Source organism: Periophthalmus magnuspinnatus, chromosome 11 (genome assembly GCF_009829125.3).
Source record: "Periophthalmus magnuspinnatus isolate fPerMag1 chromosome 11, fPerMag1.2.pri, whole genome shotgun sequence".
NCBI lineage: Eukaryota > Metazoa > Chordata > Actinopteri > Gobiiformes > Gobiidae > Periophthalmus > Periophthalmus magnuspinnatus.
The window spans coordinates 19705602-19718142 of NC_047136.2; the positions used below are offsets into that span (position 1 = coordinate 19705602).

Genomic DNA, 12541 nt, shown 5'->3' on the forward strand with positions numbered 1-12541 from the left:
ACTTGGGTTAGATCTGTGGAGAGACGACCCACCTCACAGTGACATGCATGTTTTTAAAGACTATAACCCTAACTGTGGTTGAATAAATACCATCTTGACAAGTGTATCGCAATACTGTGGATCAAACAATAACATCTCCATAGAAACAAGGAAGTAGCCGACCCCCGTCAGAAATGTTACATAATGCACCTTTAATACACTGACACTACCACAGTGTTACACTTTGACATACAATTCCCTGCATAATATTACAACACGGAACATCAGTTTGTTGAATGAACATTCTCAGGAGTAACATATAAAACTCATTATCTTATCGAGGTTTTCCACTGATTATTGTGGCACAAAGGTCCGTCCTGCCTGTGCACTGGACACTCCTGATGTGTGGACTTTAGACCTGCTCCTGATACACAAACTGCAAATTTATCTCTAGTAGGACCCATTCCAAGTAGGAATGAATCAATATTGGTGATTTTCAAACATACACATATATTATTCATGGGTGGCTTTAATTCTCTTTTAAACTGGGTTTTGGTCACCTTGGAAAAAGTATTTCACACTTTATAAACTGCACCATCAGTTCCAAAGAGTTCCTCCAACCTTTTTTTCCTCCAGTGAGCTACCTTTACAAAACAAAAACGCCAGAGAACTACTAATTTCAGCAATCATAAGAAACAATAAATATAAGAGCCACAGCAAGTCTTAGATGGGGTGCTGCTGGATACTTATGAAAAACTAACCATTATTTATTTTTAGTGCACAAAGTTAAACATTTACAATGGTAATAGGCATTAATTCATCATTTTTTTGTTATTCAGCACAACACGTATAATTAAAAAATCCCACCCTCCACCCCCTTCCAAGTTACTTGGAAGGGGGTGGAGGTTTGAGACCCTTGTATCAAGGTGTTTGAGCTCCCTCTGCTGTCAAAACAAAGACAAAATGCACAAGAGAAGTCTTTATCCTCCGTGAATACTGTGCTAATAGAGTCATGCATTCAATGTAACAGTTATAGTTTGACAGTAGGCCATTTATGGACTCAAAAATGTGTGTAAAAATGTGTTTTATCTTTGGCAATTATAAACTGGCAAATGGGTATGGAGAATGGAGTATGGGGAGAGAACAACTTTGGATTAATGGATTAATGAAACAAGTGTGCAAGAAGAAGAAAAATACAACTCCAGGGATGATTTTTGATGAGAGGACAACAGTATAATATGGTTAGAGGTCCAAAAAAGTAAATTTTGTAGAATATTCAAAGTATCTTCACCTTAAGAGTCAGTCCATCATTTTCACGCAAAACTAAGACTACACCATGTCTAAAATTGAAATAAACATCAGCACTACACCAAAACCAGCCAGATCAAAACAAATATGTAATTAATTTACATCACAATACTACAATTTAAAATTAAATTTGGGTTCTAAGGAGCAGACTTGGAATTAGAATTTTTCACGAAATTCCAAGTAAAAACGTGGGCAGGGAAAGGAGGCATCTGAAAACTGGAATTTTCTGAGCAGTCAAGCCTCAAATTCAGGACAGGACAGGAGTACTCAAACATGCATCAAACTATTCAAATAAAAGTCTGGTTTCCATCATTATTATCTTACTCAATGTGACATGCTTTAAAAGTCGATTTGGGCTAATGTAAGTTCTTAAAAGAGAGTTATGACACAAGAATTGATAAATAATATTCCTTTATCAATACTCGTTACTTGAGTTGCTATTTGCACAGATTGTAGCCTTTAAAGTGACCAAACGTCCTTGTCAAAGCCTGTACTTGCCTGATCTCAGTCTCTGTCAGTCTACGCAAGGGCAGCTGTGGCTTCACTAGTATCTTACCACCACCAAGTATGGATTGAATGAATATGAATGAAGTGATACGAGTAATGCTTTATAAAGTCCCTCACCCCCCAGTCAGCTCAGAGACACCGTTTCTCTCAGTACAGGACCCCCTCAGGCTCCAGCAGGATGTATCTCTGGATGGCAGGGGGCAGAGGCAACAGCTCCACCCCTCTCTGACACATCCCTCCTAGGGCAGCCCTCACGGCACAGCGGGACAGGTGCAGGAGGCTGCGGGGGGGCCCAGAGCTCACCGAGAACAGAGAGTCGTAGAACGCTCTGTAGCGCTGTGGAAACAAACACGGGGTCAGCGCCAGGTTTATCTGAGACACTATGTTCAACAGTAAAGCACAGGTCCAACAGGGAGGTTCTGTGTGAAGTTTGCATGTTCTCGCTGTGTCTCAGAAAGGAAGTGGGTGATATGGAATATGGACTGGTAAGCTATTGTAAGATCACATGCATTTCAGAACATGTTGGTAGAGTTTAACCTTCAAAATAAGCATTATTTAAATACTAAGATGAAATATTATGTCTGCTTCTTTGCTGGTGTCAGTGGCACTTTTATTTTATCCTAATGGTCCACTGTCTATATAGTGCATGTAACAATTGCAGTTCATGTTTGCAGTGAATTTTTATTGTGCATCTTTGTTTTCTATGTCTTTTTGATTCTGGTTTAATAGTGCTGAATGAACAGAGGAGAGTGGAGGTGTATTTCATAAGCTCGCAATCACACAGGAGTGTAGAAAACAGCCAGGGAGATAAAGATGTGGCCAACGGTACACAAACAAGAACAGAGAAGAAGGCAGAGACGGAGGCAAGGACCAGTCGTGAAGGATTGTGTACTACGTTCAGTCTGAGGGAAGTCAATTGGCTACTTATAGTAACTTGCTGGTGTTTGTATGTATGTATGTATGTATGTATGTATGTATGTATGTATGTATGTATGTATGTTTGCATGAGCTGGTGGGAGGTCAGGAGACTTGAGCAACGCCCTAACACGTTAAGTAAAGGAACGTGGCTAACTATATACTGACCTGAACTGCGTCTTTGGTCCTGCTGTGTCTGACTGTTGCTGTTTGAGGCTACGTCTTTCTACAGTGTTACCGAGGCTCTGGGGATGTGCCACTCAGAGGGATAACGCACGACGCTAGTACCTGCTGCTATGCCACGTGCTCAGACTGGTCACATTGTACCTGGTAGGACTCGTCTGGGATGGAGGACCTCCATTTCTTGGTGGGCTTTAGTCGCTCGTAGGAGTTGGCCATGACCTCTACGACACGCGGCTGTTCATGGCACGCCTGCAGAACCTGGACATCACACACTATATTAAAGGAACCATATGTAAGATTTTGATTTTAAATGTCATAAACATTACCTGTCTGTGTCCTCAGATATGAGGTAAACACATTCAAATCAAATATAGCTTTTACCAATAACAACAGTAATGCTGATTTATTCTTAAAGCAAACCTTTTTGAGCTTTTAACTGCATTGTAGTTGTTTCCTGTATCCCGGGTCCAGGAACTGGACAGGTTCTCATTCCTTGATGGTGAGCTATGGAATAACCCTTGAGCCTTAATCTGAAGACTTCTCTCTACATCGAACTGCGCCTGCTCTGGTCGGGCCGGGTAGGCGACTCGCTGTAGCCCATCTTTTGCCTCGCACCTCGCCTTTAAGATCATTTGATACAACAGTCTACCTCAATGTATTTATTAACTATTGATGTGTTTGGACTCTAAGTTGATCTCAGCACTTGAACTGAACTGAGGGGGGTTGTGGGGTGTATGAACTGAACAAACCGGATTGTACAATATCATTGTGAACCACTCTATGAACTTTTTTGCATTTTGTCTGTCTTATTGTCCACTTAATATTCATTATATGGTACCACTTAAATGCAACGTACAGGCTCTACCCACTCTCTGTGCTGAAGTTAAGGCAGTGCTTCTCAATTATTTTCTCTCATGCCCCTACTATGAAGAAGAAAACATTTCATACAAAGTATATGGGAGTCGTACCTTGTGGAACTGTGGAGGGTAGATGCGGGCGGTGTTGTAGTTGAGCAACAATTGGAAGCACCTCTCGGGCGTAGCACTGGGCCGGACAGAGGACACTTTGAGCAGGTAGTGCAGAGGTGAGCAGCCATTTATATCCATGGCTCTGGGGTCGGCTCCGGCCTCCAGCAGCATGTGCAGAAGGACCTCGTCACAGCTCCATGCTGCTTTGTGCAGAGCCGTCTTATGGTCCTCCTCCTGAGCGTTTGGGTCTAACAGAGAGACATCATTATTTTAAAGGTCCTATGTTATAATTTTGTTTCCTCCTCAAAAACATACCACATAGTTTTGTTTTGATTCATTTACACGTTTAACTCATAAGTCCTGTATATTTAGGCTGTGTTCTTCTCTCAAATCTCTCAAATTATTTTAAAATGTGCAAATTATAACATAATGATCCACAGGTGTCATAAATTAACTATGTGGCAGACAAAAGCGCAATTGGTCTTGAAGTTTGAACCAGCTGCATGAATTTCCCAAATCACACTTGAATCTAGTTTTGAGGGATATCACTGCACGTCTTCCTTCTCAGTTTTGTTCTGCTCCTCTTGCCCATCCTCCACCCCCAGGCTCTGACCTGCTCCGTGGTCCAGCAGCAGTCTGCAGACCAGCTGGTGCTCAGGGCTGTACCTCTGCTCCCTGGGGTCGTAGGCCCAGAAGGCTGCGGTCATCAGGGGTGTCTCGAGGGCCGAGTTCACAGTGTCCACTTGGGCCCCATTGAGCAGGTACAGACCCACCAGCTCTGGAATCCCAAACCGTGCTGCTGTGTGGAGGGGTGTCACCTCATCATGGTTACTGCTCACTATGTTCACATTGGCTCCTGAAAGACAAAAGGTCACATTCAGAACATACAAATACAGGCTTCCTTGTTCCTTCCTTGTTCCTTGTGTTAAAATGTAGACCTTTATGGAGCTCAACAGTGACCAATCAGAGTGATACGATACAGAGCGGAGCTAGGCTAAATCTAAACAACGTGTAAATAGAAAATAATCCTACAAGAGCCGACCTTTATTACCTTTGTAGGCCCCCCTCAGCTGAACAAATAAATACATTGTCCTCTAGGGGAGGATTCTTTCTGTGCCAAAGCTGCAGTACCTAAGAAGCAACACTATTAGGGCTGAGTTTTCCTAAAATGCCAGACTAAAATGACCCCACTGCTGCCTGACTAAAATGAGCCACAGCTCCCATTCCATCATTATTAGTTTGTACATTTGTTGGTTATTGTACCTCAAAATAACATTTGGAAGCATTTAGTTTGTATTAACATTTCTAGAGAAAACTGGAGAAAAGTCTTCGTGTTAAAATTTGACATAAGTTGCTTTAAGCTATGCAGTCTAAGAAACTTCCTGAATAAGGTGAAGTTGTTTTACATCTCTAGTGTAATTTACAATGAACAAGTGGTAAAATCATTGCCTGGGATCCAGAATACACACTTCTTCAATACTTTACTAAGATAAGAGCCTGGTCACCGGTGAATCTCCCCATTTTCAAATGGCCATCAATTGCACAATGCAAACAACAACCCTGCAGCCTCCTAGACACTGATTCACTCTGCACCTGTAACTGACAAAACTGTCCAAGAGATTGTCACCAGTCTGAGTTCATTTACATGCTGCCTCAATGTGTTCTTCACTAAAGTCTGTGCTCAATACTTTGCTGTCACAACTCGTTTGCATAGTTAATATGTCACTTCAGTCTGGAACATTCCCAAGAGTTTTGAAAACTGCAGTTATCAAGTCTCTCCTAAAGAAGAGCAGTCTTGCTGCCACAATATTCAAAAATCACCAACCAGTCTCAAATCTGCCATTTTTATGCAAAGTCCTTGAAAAAGTTGTTTACCAATAGCTTATTAACTTTCTCCAAATGAACAACTCATTAAATGTTTTGATTTGTGTGATTTTAATGTCTTTCTTATTCTATAAAGCACTTTGAATTACTTTGTGTACAAATTGTGCTTGCCTTGCCTCTGACACCCGTGGACTTATTTGGACAATTGCAATATCTAAAACTGAGCTGACATTGGTGTAAACGTCATTACAGCAAAGAGTTGTTGACTCGTCCTATAGACAGTTGCACATCACTACCAACTAGCAGATTTTTTTTTTTTCATTTCTACTAACAACACTGCCAAAGTCTATGTGTGTCACTGATCATGAAAATAAAACTAGAGAATAAAGTAAGTGCAGGGGGGGTAGATCGGAGCAATGATATCTTGAATACAGGAGAATCGAAACTAGTCAAACATGCATGAATCACACTAAATACAACTCCAAGAGGGTATATGAGAAGGGAAAAAAACATGGTTAAAAGCTCATTCAAGAGATAATTTAGCATTTTTTTCCAATGGTCTGCTTTAACTCTCATGTTGTCCTCATATTCTGTATATATGTGTCCTCCCGGTCAAAATGACCCATCTTCACTAAATCCCCAATAGAAGCAGTTTAATTGAATTTTAAACACCAAATTTTATTTTGCTTGAAGAAACATTCACCACAAAATATGTGAAATTTGAGTTTCCCCTTTTCACCTGTATTTCTATAGCTTTAGAAACAAAAGAAATGTGCAAAAATGAATTTTTAATGCATTTTTATTCATCCCAATGAGTCAGATTCTTCAGATTTTTATTTATTTATTTTTTGCTAGTGAACAATGTAAGAAAATATACAACCAAAAAAAAAACAATATAACTCATTCAACTAATAAGCACATGTAGGGCAGTATGCAAATGCACAGCTCTTGCAGATATATTTCTTACACCTACAGCACACAGTATGTGTTTTACAGTCCTTCTTTGGCGGGCAGAACTGACATCTCTTCCTCTCACTTGCCCCAGCTGGGGCAGCGGCTGTGGAAGCTGGATCCTCAGGTTGATCAGGAGTTCCTTCACTCTGTATAGAGGAACAGAGTGAAGGAACTCCCTAGAGGGGGGTGTTCCTATCCAGGAACACCCTCCTCTTGTTCTGCTTACGAGGCATCCAGGTTGGGTTGATCTCTCTCCAAATCACAAAGGCATTGTAGAAGGAAACATCAATGATGTTGTGGAAGATGACCAGGGGCGAACGGGCAGTCCTCCTTCTGCATCTATATGTTCCAATCACCTTATCTAGGTTGTCCACACCTCCTTTGTTACAGTTGTAGTCTGGGATGATGGATGGCTTCCTGTCCTCACGATCGCTAATGCCAGCGTCTGTGTGCACTGTGCTTATTTTTCTTTGGGATGTAGGAAACTAGGGTGGTGGTGGGCGTGAAGGCAAACTTTGATGAGAAGATCTCTCTCTCCTTTGTTGCAAGCAGTGCAGGTGGGAGCTGAGGCTTGTTCTTTCGAACTGTGCCAACCATGGTGATCTTCCTCTTCAGGAGCTGCTGTCTGAGTTCATAAGAGGTGAAGAAATTGTCACATGTCACATTGTGACCCCTCACTCCTTCTGTTACATCAAGCACAACTCGCATCCCCTTGTTCTTCTCTGAGCCTCCACTAGTCGGCTTCCCGGTGTAGACTTGCATCTTCCAAGCGTAGCTTGATTTGGCATCACAAGCCACATATGACTTGATCCCATATTTTGTGGGCTTGCTGGGCACATACTGCCGGAAAGGACAACGACCTTTGGACAGAAGAGATTAGCATCAGTGATTTGTATCAGAGTCACAGAAAACAGTCATAGAATTCAATAGTGAAAATCACTTTTATTAGAAATATGAAAATAAATTACCTCTGAATGGAACCAGTTGCTCAGCCACTGTTGCATCAGGCCCTGGGTTATAGAGGTAGGGCAGCCGCATATCTTGTGGGTCCTGGGTTCATCTTTATGACAGTTTGTTCTGCCTCTCTACCATGTTGGTCATATGCTTCCGAGAGCCATGTTTTTTTGAAAGGAAAGTCTCTTTCATCTTCAGCGTTTTCTTCTTCTTCTGAAGATGAGTCATCATGCTCTGGGTTGTATTCCTCCCGAACTTCTTCTTCTGATACATCCTCCACTTCCTTCTCTGAATCAGAGTTGTCTTGCTGGATGTCTGGAAAAATCACCTCTAGAGCCTTTTGGATGTTATAACGCGCACTCACGGCTTCAGCACAGAAAGAATTCGGAGTAATGTCATCTGCAGCACCTTTATAACTTCTGGAAATCCACAGATCAATGGCACTGTCCACGAGAAGGCCACCTGTGTTGTCTTGTTTACATCTGCAACTGATTGATCTGAGACAGAACTAAAACATTCTCACATTCTGTGGTGTGTAAATAACTCTGTGACTGTGATTTTAATTGAATTTCACTGTTGGGTCATTTTGACCCGATGATGACTTGTGTCCCTTTTTTTGTACAGCATGCATGATAATGTGAATAAAGGCAACAATTCACTTTTTCTAAAGTTTGGGTCAATCTAGGAAAAGTCAAAAAAATTCAGGATCAAAAATAATCGTGATTATGTGAAAAGGTGATTTTTTGTTTGTTTTTTACACAGTGGCGGGTCATTATGACCCAAAGACAACATGAGGGTTAAGCTTGACTGACAGACAGGTGCTGACCATGGAGGAGGAGGTGGTGGGCGCAGGGCACAGATTGGGCAGTGATGCAGTAGTGCAGGGCAGTGTGACCGCTCAGGGACAGAGCCTCCACCTTAGCTCCGTGCTCCAGTAACAGGGACACACATTCAGGGTTGGACACCTCACACGCCACATGCAAAGGAGTCTTCCCATTTGGCATCCGGTTCAGCGCTGCCCCCTCCTGTATGAGGAGCACAGCACACTCCAGAGAGTTGTACATCACACACACGTGCAGAGCCATGGCCCAAGACTTCTCCAGCTTGTACCCTGGCAGCCAATACCCTGTAGGCAGAGACACAGACACATTTAATAGAAAATCTATACAATTAATAAATAAGCTTTCCTTGTGTGATTATTTTAAAGAAAACAGGCATTGTGTTTGTGTCTGCTGTATAGTTATAATCTATGACACCCATGGATCATTATGTTATAATTTGGACATTTTAAATCACAATATTGATCTAAAATGACATAATAAAAGAAACAAGTCCACTGACTTCTGGAGTAAAAACTGCAGTGCCCAGTAGGAGCTGAAGTTGCTGTAAATGTCATCGCAACAAAGAGCCGTGCAGCTGTTGGCTCCTGCACATTTTCATTTGCACCGAAATAACTACGTGATGCTGCAAAATACTAGATGTATCACAGATTAAGAAATTAAAATTGGAGAATGAAGTAAGCACAGAGCAGTGGGCGTATACCCTGGTGGTGAAAACAGGAGCAATGTCTTGAAAACAGGAGAATAAAGATTACCCACTTCGAGAGGGTAAATGAGAAGGAAAACAACTATAACATGGTTAAAAGCTCTGAAAAGTCGGTTTTGTAGAATACGTCTGCTTTAAAGGTCTTCTATGTAACTTTTCTAGTGGAGGATCTGTAGACCTGTTATTGCTTTGAAATGTTCCAAAGTGTGCCATTACAGTTATTGGAAATTTGAAAAGAGGGTCAGTTAGAGTTCAGTTTGGCCTTGTATTCCTCTCTGGAGAATGCCACGACCTGAAGTACAGCTGGAGTTGTACTTCAGTTGTCAGTGTAATTACTACTGTCGACAAGAAGAGCATTGTTCATATTTTTCCAATGGGTCTAATGTGAGGTGAACCAATCTTCAAAATCAAAAACTGGGACCCCTCCTGTTTGGGGCTGTTTGTAATAATAAAGTGCACCGACAAGTCAACACTGTCCGCTTTCTCTGGGAGGCTTGGTAGTAGTTTTAGATCACTATTGGAATTTACAATAAACAAATAGTAAAATTATGACATACATAAGTGATAGTTGACAACTAAATACCAGAAAAAGCAGATGTGTGACCTGCCTAAACCTAAGCTGTATAATTTTTAGGAGAATCTTTTGAATGATCATTCAAAAAAACTCTGAAATTACAATCCTGTCCCTGTAGAGGAATAGCACTCTCTAGTGGGTAAACTATAGATGTGAGGAAGTTGTGGCTCTGCAGTCTATATTTTTACAGGTGTTTCAGCTATTTTATTTAGGGTACTTTTGTGTATAATTATTTTACATATAGGTTACCCTCTGTTGTACATACAATCAAAATACAGGTTACTAAGAATTATGTAACACATTATATTTTAAAGGGCCTGAAGTTATAATCCTCATTAAAAAACATACCTGTAGTTGGGTTTTGTTTCATTTGAGTCATTGAGTGGTGTTACAGGAAGCATTGTGGTTTCTAAATTCCAAACACCTTCTCTAGAATCATAGGAATAAGTTGCAGCCCTAAAAGTGCCAAACTTTGAAGCTCTATCTATTGTTTTAGCCTTGTTGAAACGTCTTCACTCCTCGGTGCACTGGTAGATATTGTAGACTATCTGTGGCAATCTCAACTGAACAAAAGATACAACTTTTGCTGAGCATTTTGAGCTTTGAAGACATCGATATCTTAATACTGCAGTATTACTCAAACATCAGTGAATGAAACAAAACACAACTCCAGGTCTGTTTTTGAGGAGGGAACAGCATTAGAACATGACTAAAAGTCTATTTTGCATAATATAGGACCTTTAAATGTGTAAAGCAAGTGGAATTATGACTTCAAATGCGGGCCACAATACAGATTTCAGCCTACATACAGAAACTGTAAACAGTATATAGATATAAGACAGTTTCCACCAGTAATCTGACCAGAACTGAAGAAACAGTTTCACTCTTACAACTTTTTGTCCAGTTGACAGGTTTTACTTTGGATCAGACCTGCATGACTGAGGGATTACAAAGACATGTCCTAACAACCTTCAAGCAAAATCGACTTTTTAGTGCATTTAATCATGCTATAGTTGTTTCCCTTCGCCATTTACTCAAACAAAGTTGTATTTGGAGTGATTCGTGCATGGTTGAGAAATGTTTAATTGTCTATTATCAAGAGGCCAGTTTGCTGATCAACTCACCACCACTGGCATACACCACTGCTCTGTACTTCATTCTCCAGTTTTATTTTCTTAATTGGTGATGCATGTAGGATTTGGCAGCGCTGCGTAGTCAATTTGGTCCAAAAACAAAAAACAAAAAAAACAAAAAAAGCCCTCTGCTGCTCTAGTGTGATGTGCAGCCGTCCACAGACATCATGCCACTTTGTTGTGATGACGTTTACGACGTCAGCTCCCATTGGGCACGCAGTTTTCACGGAAGTCAGTGGAGTTGTTTCTTTTATTAAGTTGTTTTAGATGAATATTACGAATTAAAATTTGGAAATTATAACATAATGATCCACAGGTGTCATAAATCACAACTATATAGCAGACACAAGCACACTATGTCTTCTTTAAGGACTGACCCTGTTTGTAGGAGGCCAGGAGCATATTGGGGTCGTCCACCTCCAGGACCGTGTCTATGTCCAGTCTGCCCGTGGCCAGGATCTGTTGCACCTGCCGTGCATCGTCCGCCTGCAGCGCCTCCAGGAAGCGCCTGTTCAGCTGCCGCTTCAGCTCCGCCATGGCCCCGCGGACAGAGGCTCCGGGCCTCACGGGCAAAGGCTTGTCCCGCTCAGCTGAGAACGCCCTCCACACCGCTCCCACCACATACGCGGTCAGCGAGAGGAGCGCAGCCAAGAGAGGTCCTAACATGGCCCCAGCGGAGGCCCGGGGCTGTGTGCATGTTTAGAGAGAGCAGGGCAGTGGGGCAATGAAAATACCCGGCTGTAACACGAGGGGCGTAAAAATAGATGTGTAAAAATAGATGTTAGGCCTACTCCATGAGGGGTCAGGTCTAACTGCAAATGAACCTCAGAGGTGGGGACGTACGTACAAAGAAAAAATAGGTACTTTGTATAAAATACAAGCCAATGTCTGACAGTCCCAACTGATTTCCATGTGTTTCCACTTTAACCATAATATAAATATAAATTTATATTATAAAAAAAAAAAAGCCGAGCCCTTTAACGGGCTTATAAGACACCATATAAGACACCACTAACAAAATACAACAGGCCAGACGTGTGTTACAAACACCAGGACTCTCATTTAAAGAAAAGAAGCTAACTTATAAACATTAGAATCCATTTCATTTTATTGCCGTATATATATATATATATATATATATATATATATAGAGAGAGAGAGAGAGAGAGAGAGAGAGAGAGAGACAGAGAGAGAGAGAGAGAGAGAGAGAGAGAGAGAGAGAGAGATTGCAGTGGAGACCTAAGCACTACCCTGGTTCCTGCTCCCACTAATAGCAAGGATTTTTAGAGACATAAAACACTGTAATGAAGTAGAAGTACATGGTGGGGCTTTACAATTGAGCTGGAGGTCAGGTCAGAATGTTTAACAGACTGCAGATTACAAGGATATTAAGACATAAGATTAATATGACTGTTTGTGGAGCCAATCCCAAACAGAAAATCATAAAGAAAATGATAAAGTTCAACATTTGTGGGAAATATAACAAAATCATAACTGCCGCTAAAACAGTCTTGTGAGACAGACGCCTACTTAGTCTCAAAAATGTTAATGCAGAAAATCTTTAAGATGTATTGTAGCTCAGTGCACCTGCTCCCTCTTATCTTCTCTTTCTTGCGCACCATCCAGATTCGTGCCTTCAAATCCAACTGATTAGTGCTTTGTGCGGGTCCCACATCACGGCATCTATTCTTTTAACT

At 41.3% G+C, this 12541-nt stretch overlaps 1 protein-coding gene across 1 annotated transcript; it reads right to left on the reverse strand.

Moving 5' to 3' along the window:
* Positions 1 to 341: 341 nt before the first annotated feature.
* Positions 342 to 11548, reverse strand: asb4 (ankyrin repeat and SOCS box containing 4). Its single transcript, XM_033974890.2, has 6 exons — positions 11222 to 11548; positions 8419 to 8718; positions 4474 to 4716; positions 3861 to 4108; positions 3037 to 3150; positions 342 to 2130 (listed from the first exon to the last, which is right to left on the reverse strand). The coding sequence occupies exons 1-6, from the start codon at positions 11508 to 11510 to the stop codon at positions 1942 to 1944; spliced, it is 1383 nt and encodes a 460-aa protein (XP_033830781.1). The 5' UTR covers positions 11511 to 11548; the 3' UTR covers positions 342 to 1941.
* Positions 11549 to 12541: the final 993 nt, after the last annotated feature.

What these genes read in the sequence shown, in the direction of transcription:
- asb4 (XM_033974890.2), bottom strand. Translation starts at nt 11,510, where the DNA reads ATGTTAGGACCTCTCTTGGCTGCGCTCCTCTCGCTGACCGCGTATGTG. An exon ending in CCACCACCTCCTCCTCCATG is followed by an intron (nt 4,717 to 8,418) that starts GTCAGCACCTGT and finishes TTTGTCTTTCAG; the next exon opens with GAGCCAATGTGAACATAGTG. An exon ending in ACCCTCCACAGTTCCACAAG is followed by an intron (nt 3,151 to 3,860) that starts GTACGACTCCCA and finishes TGTGATGTCCAG; the next exon opens with GTTCTGCAGGCGTGCCATGA.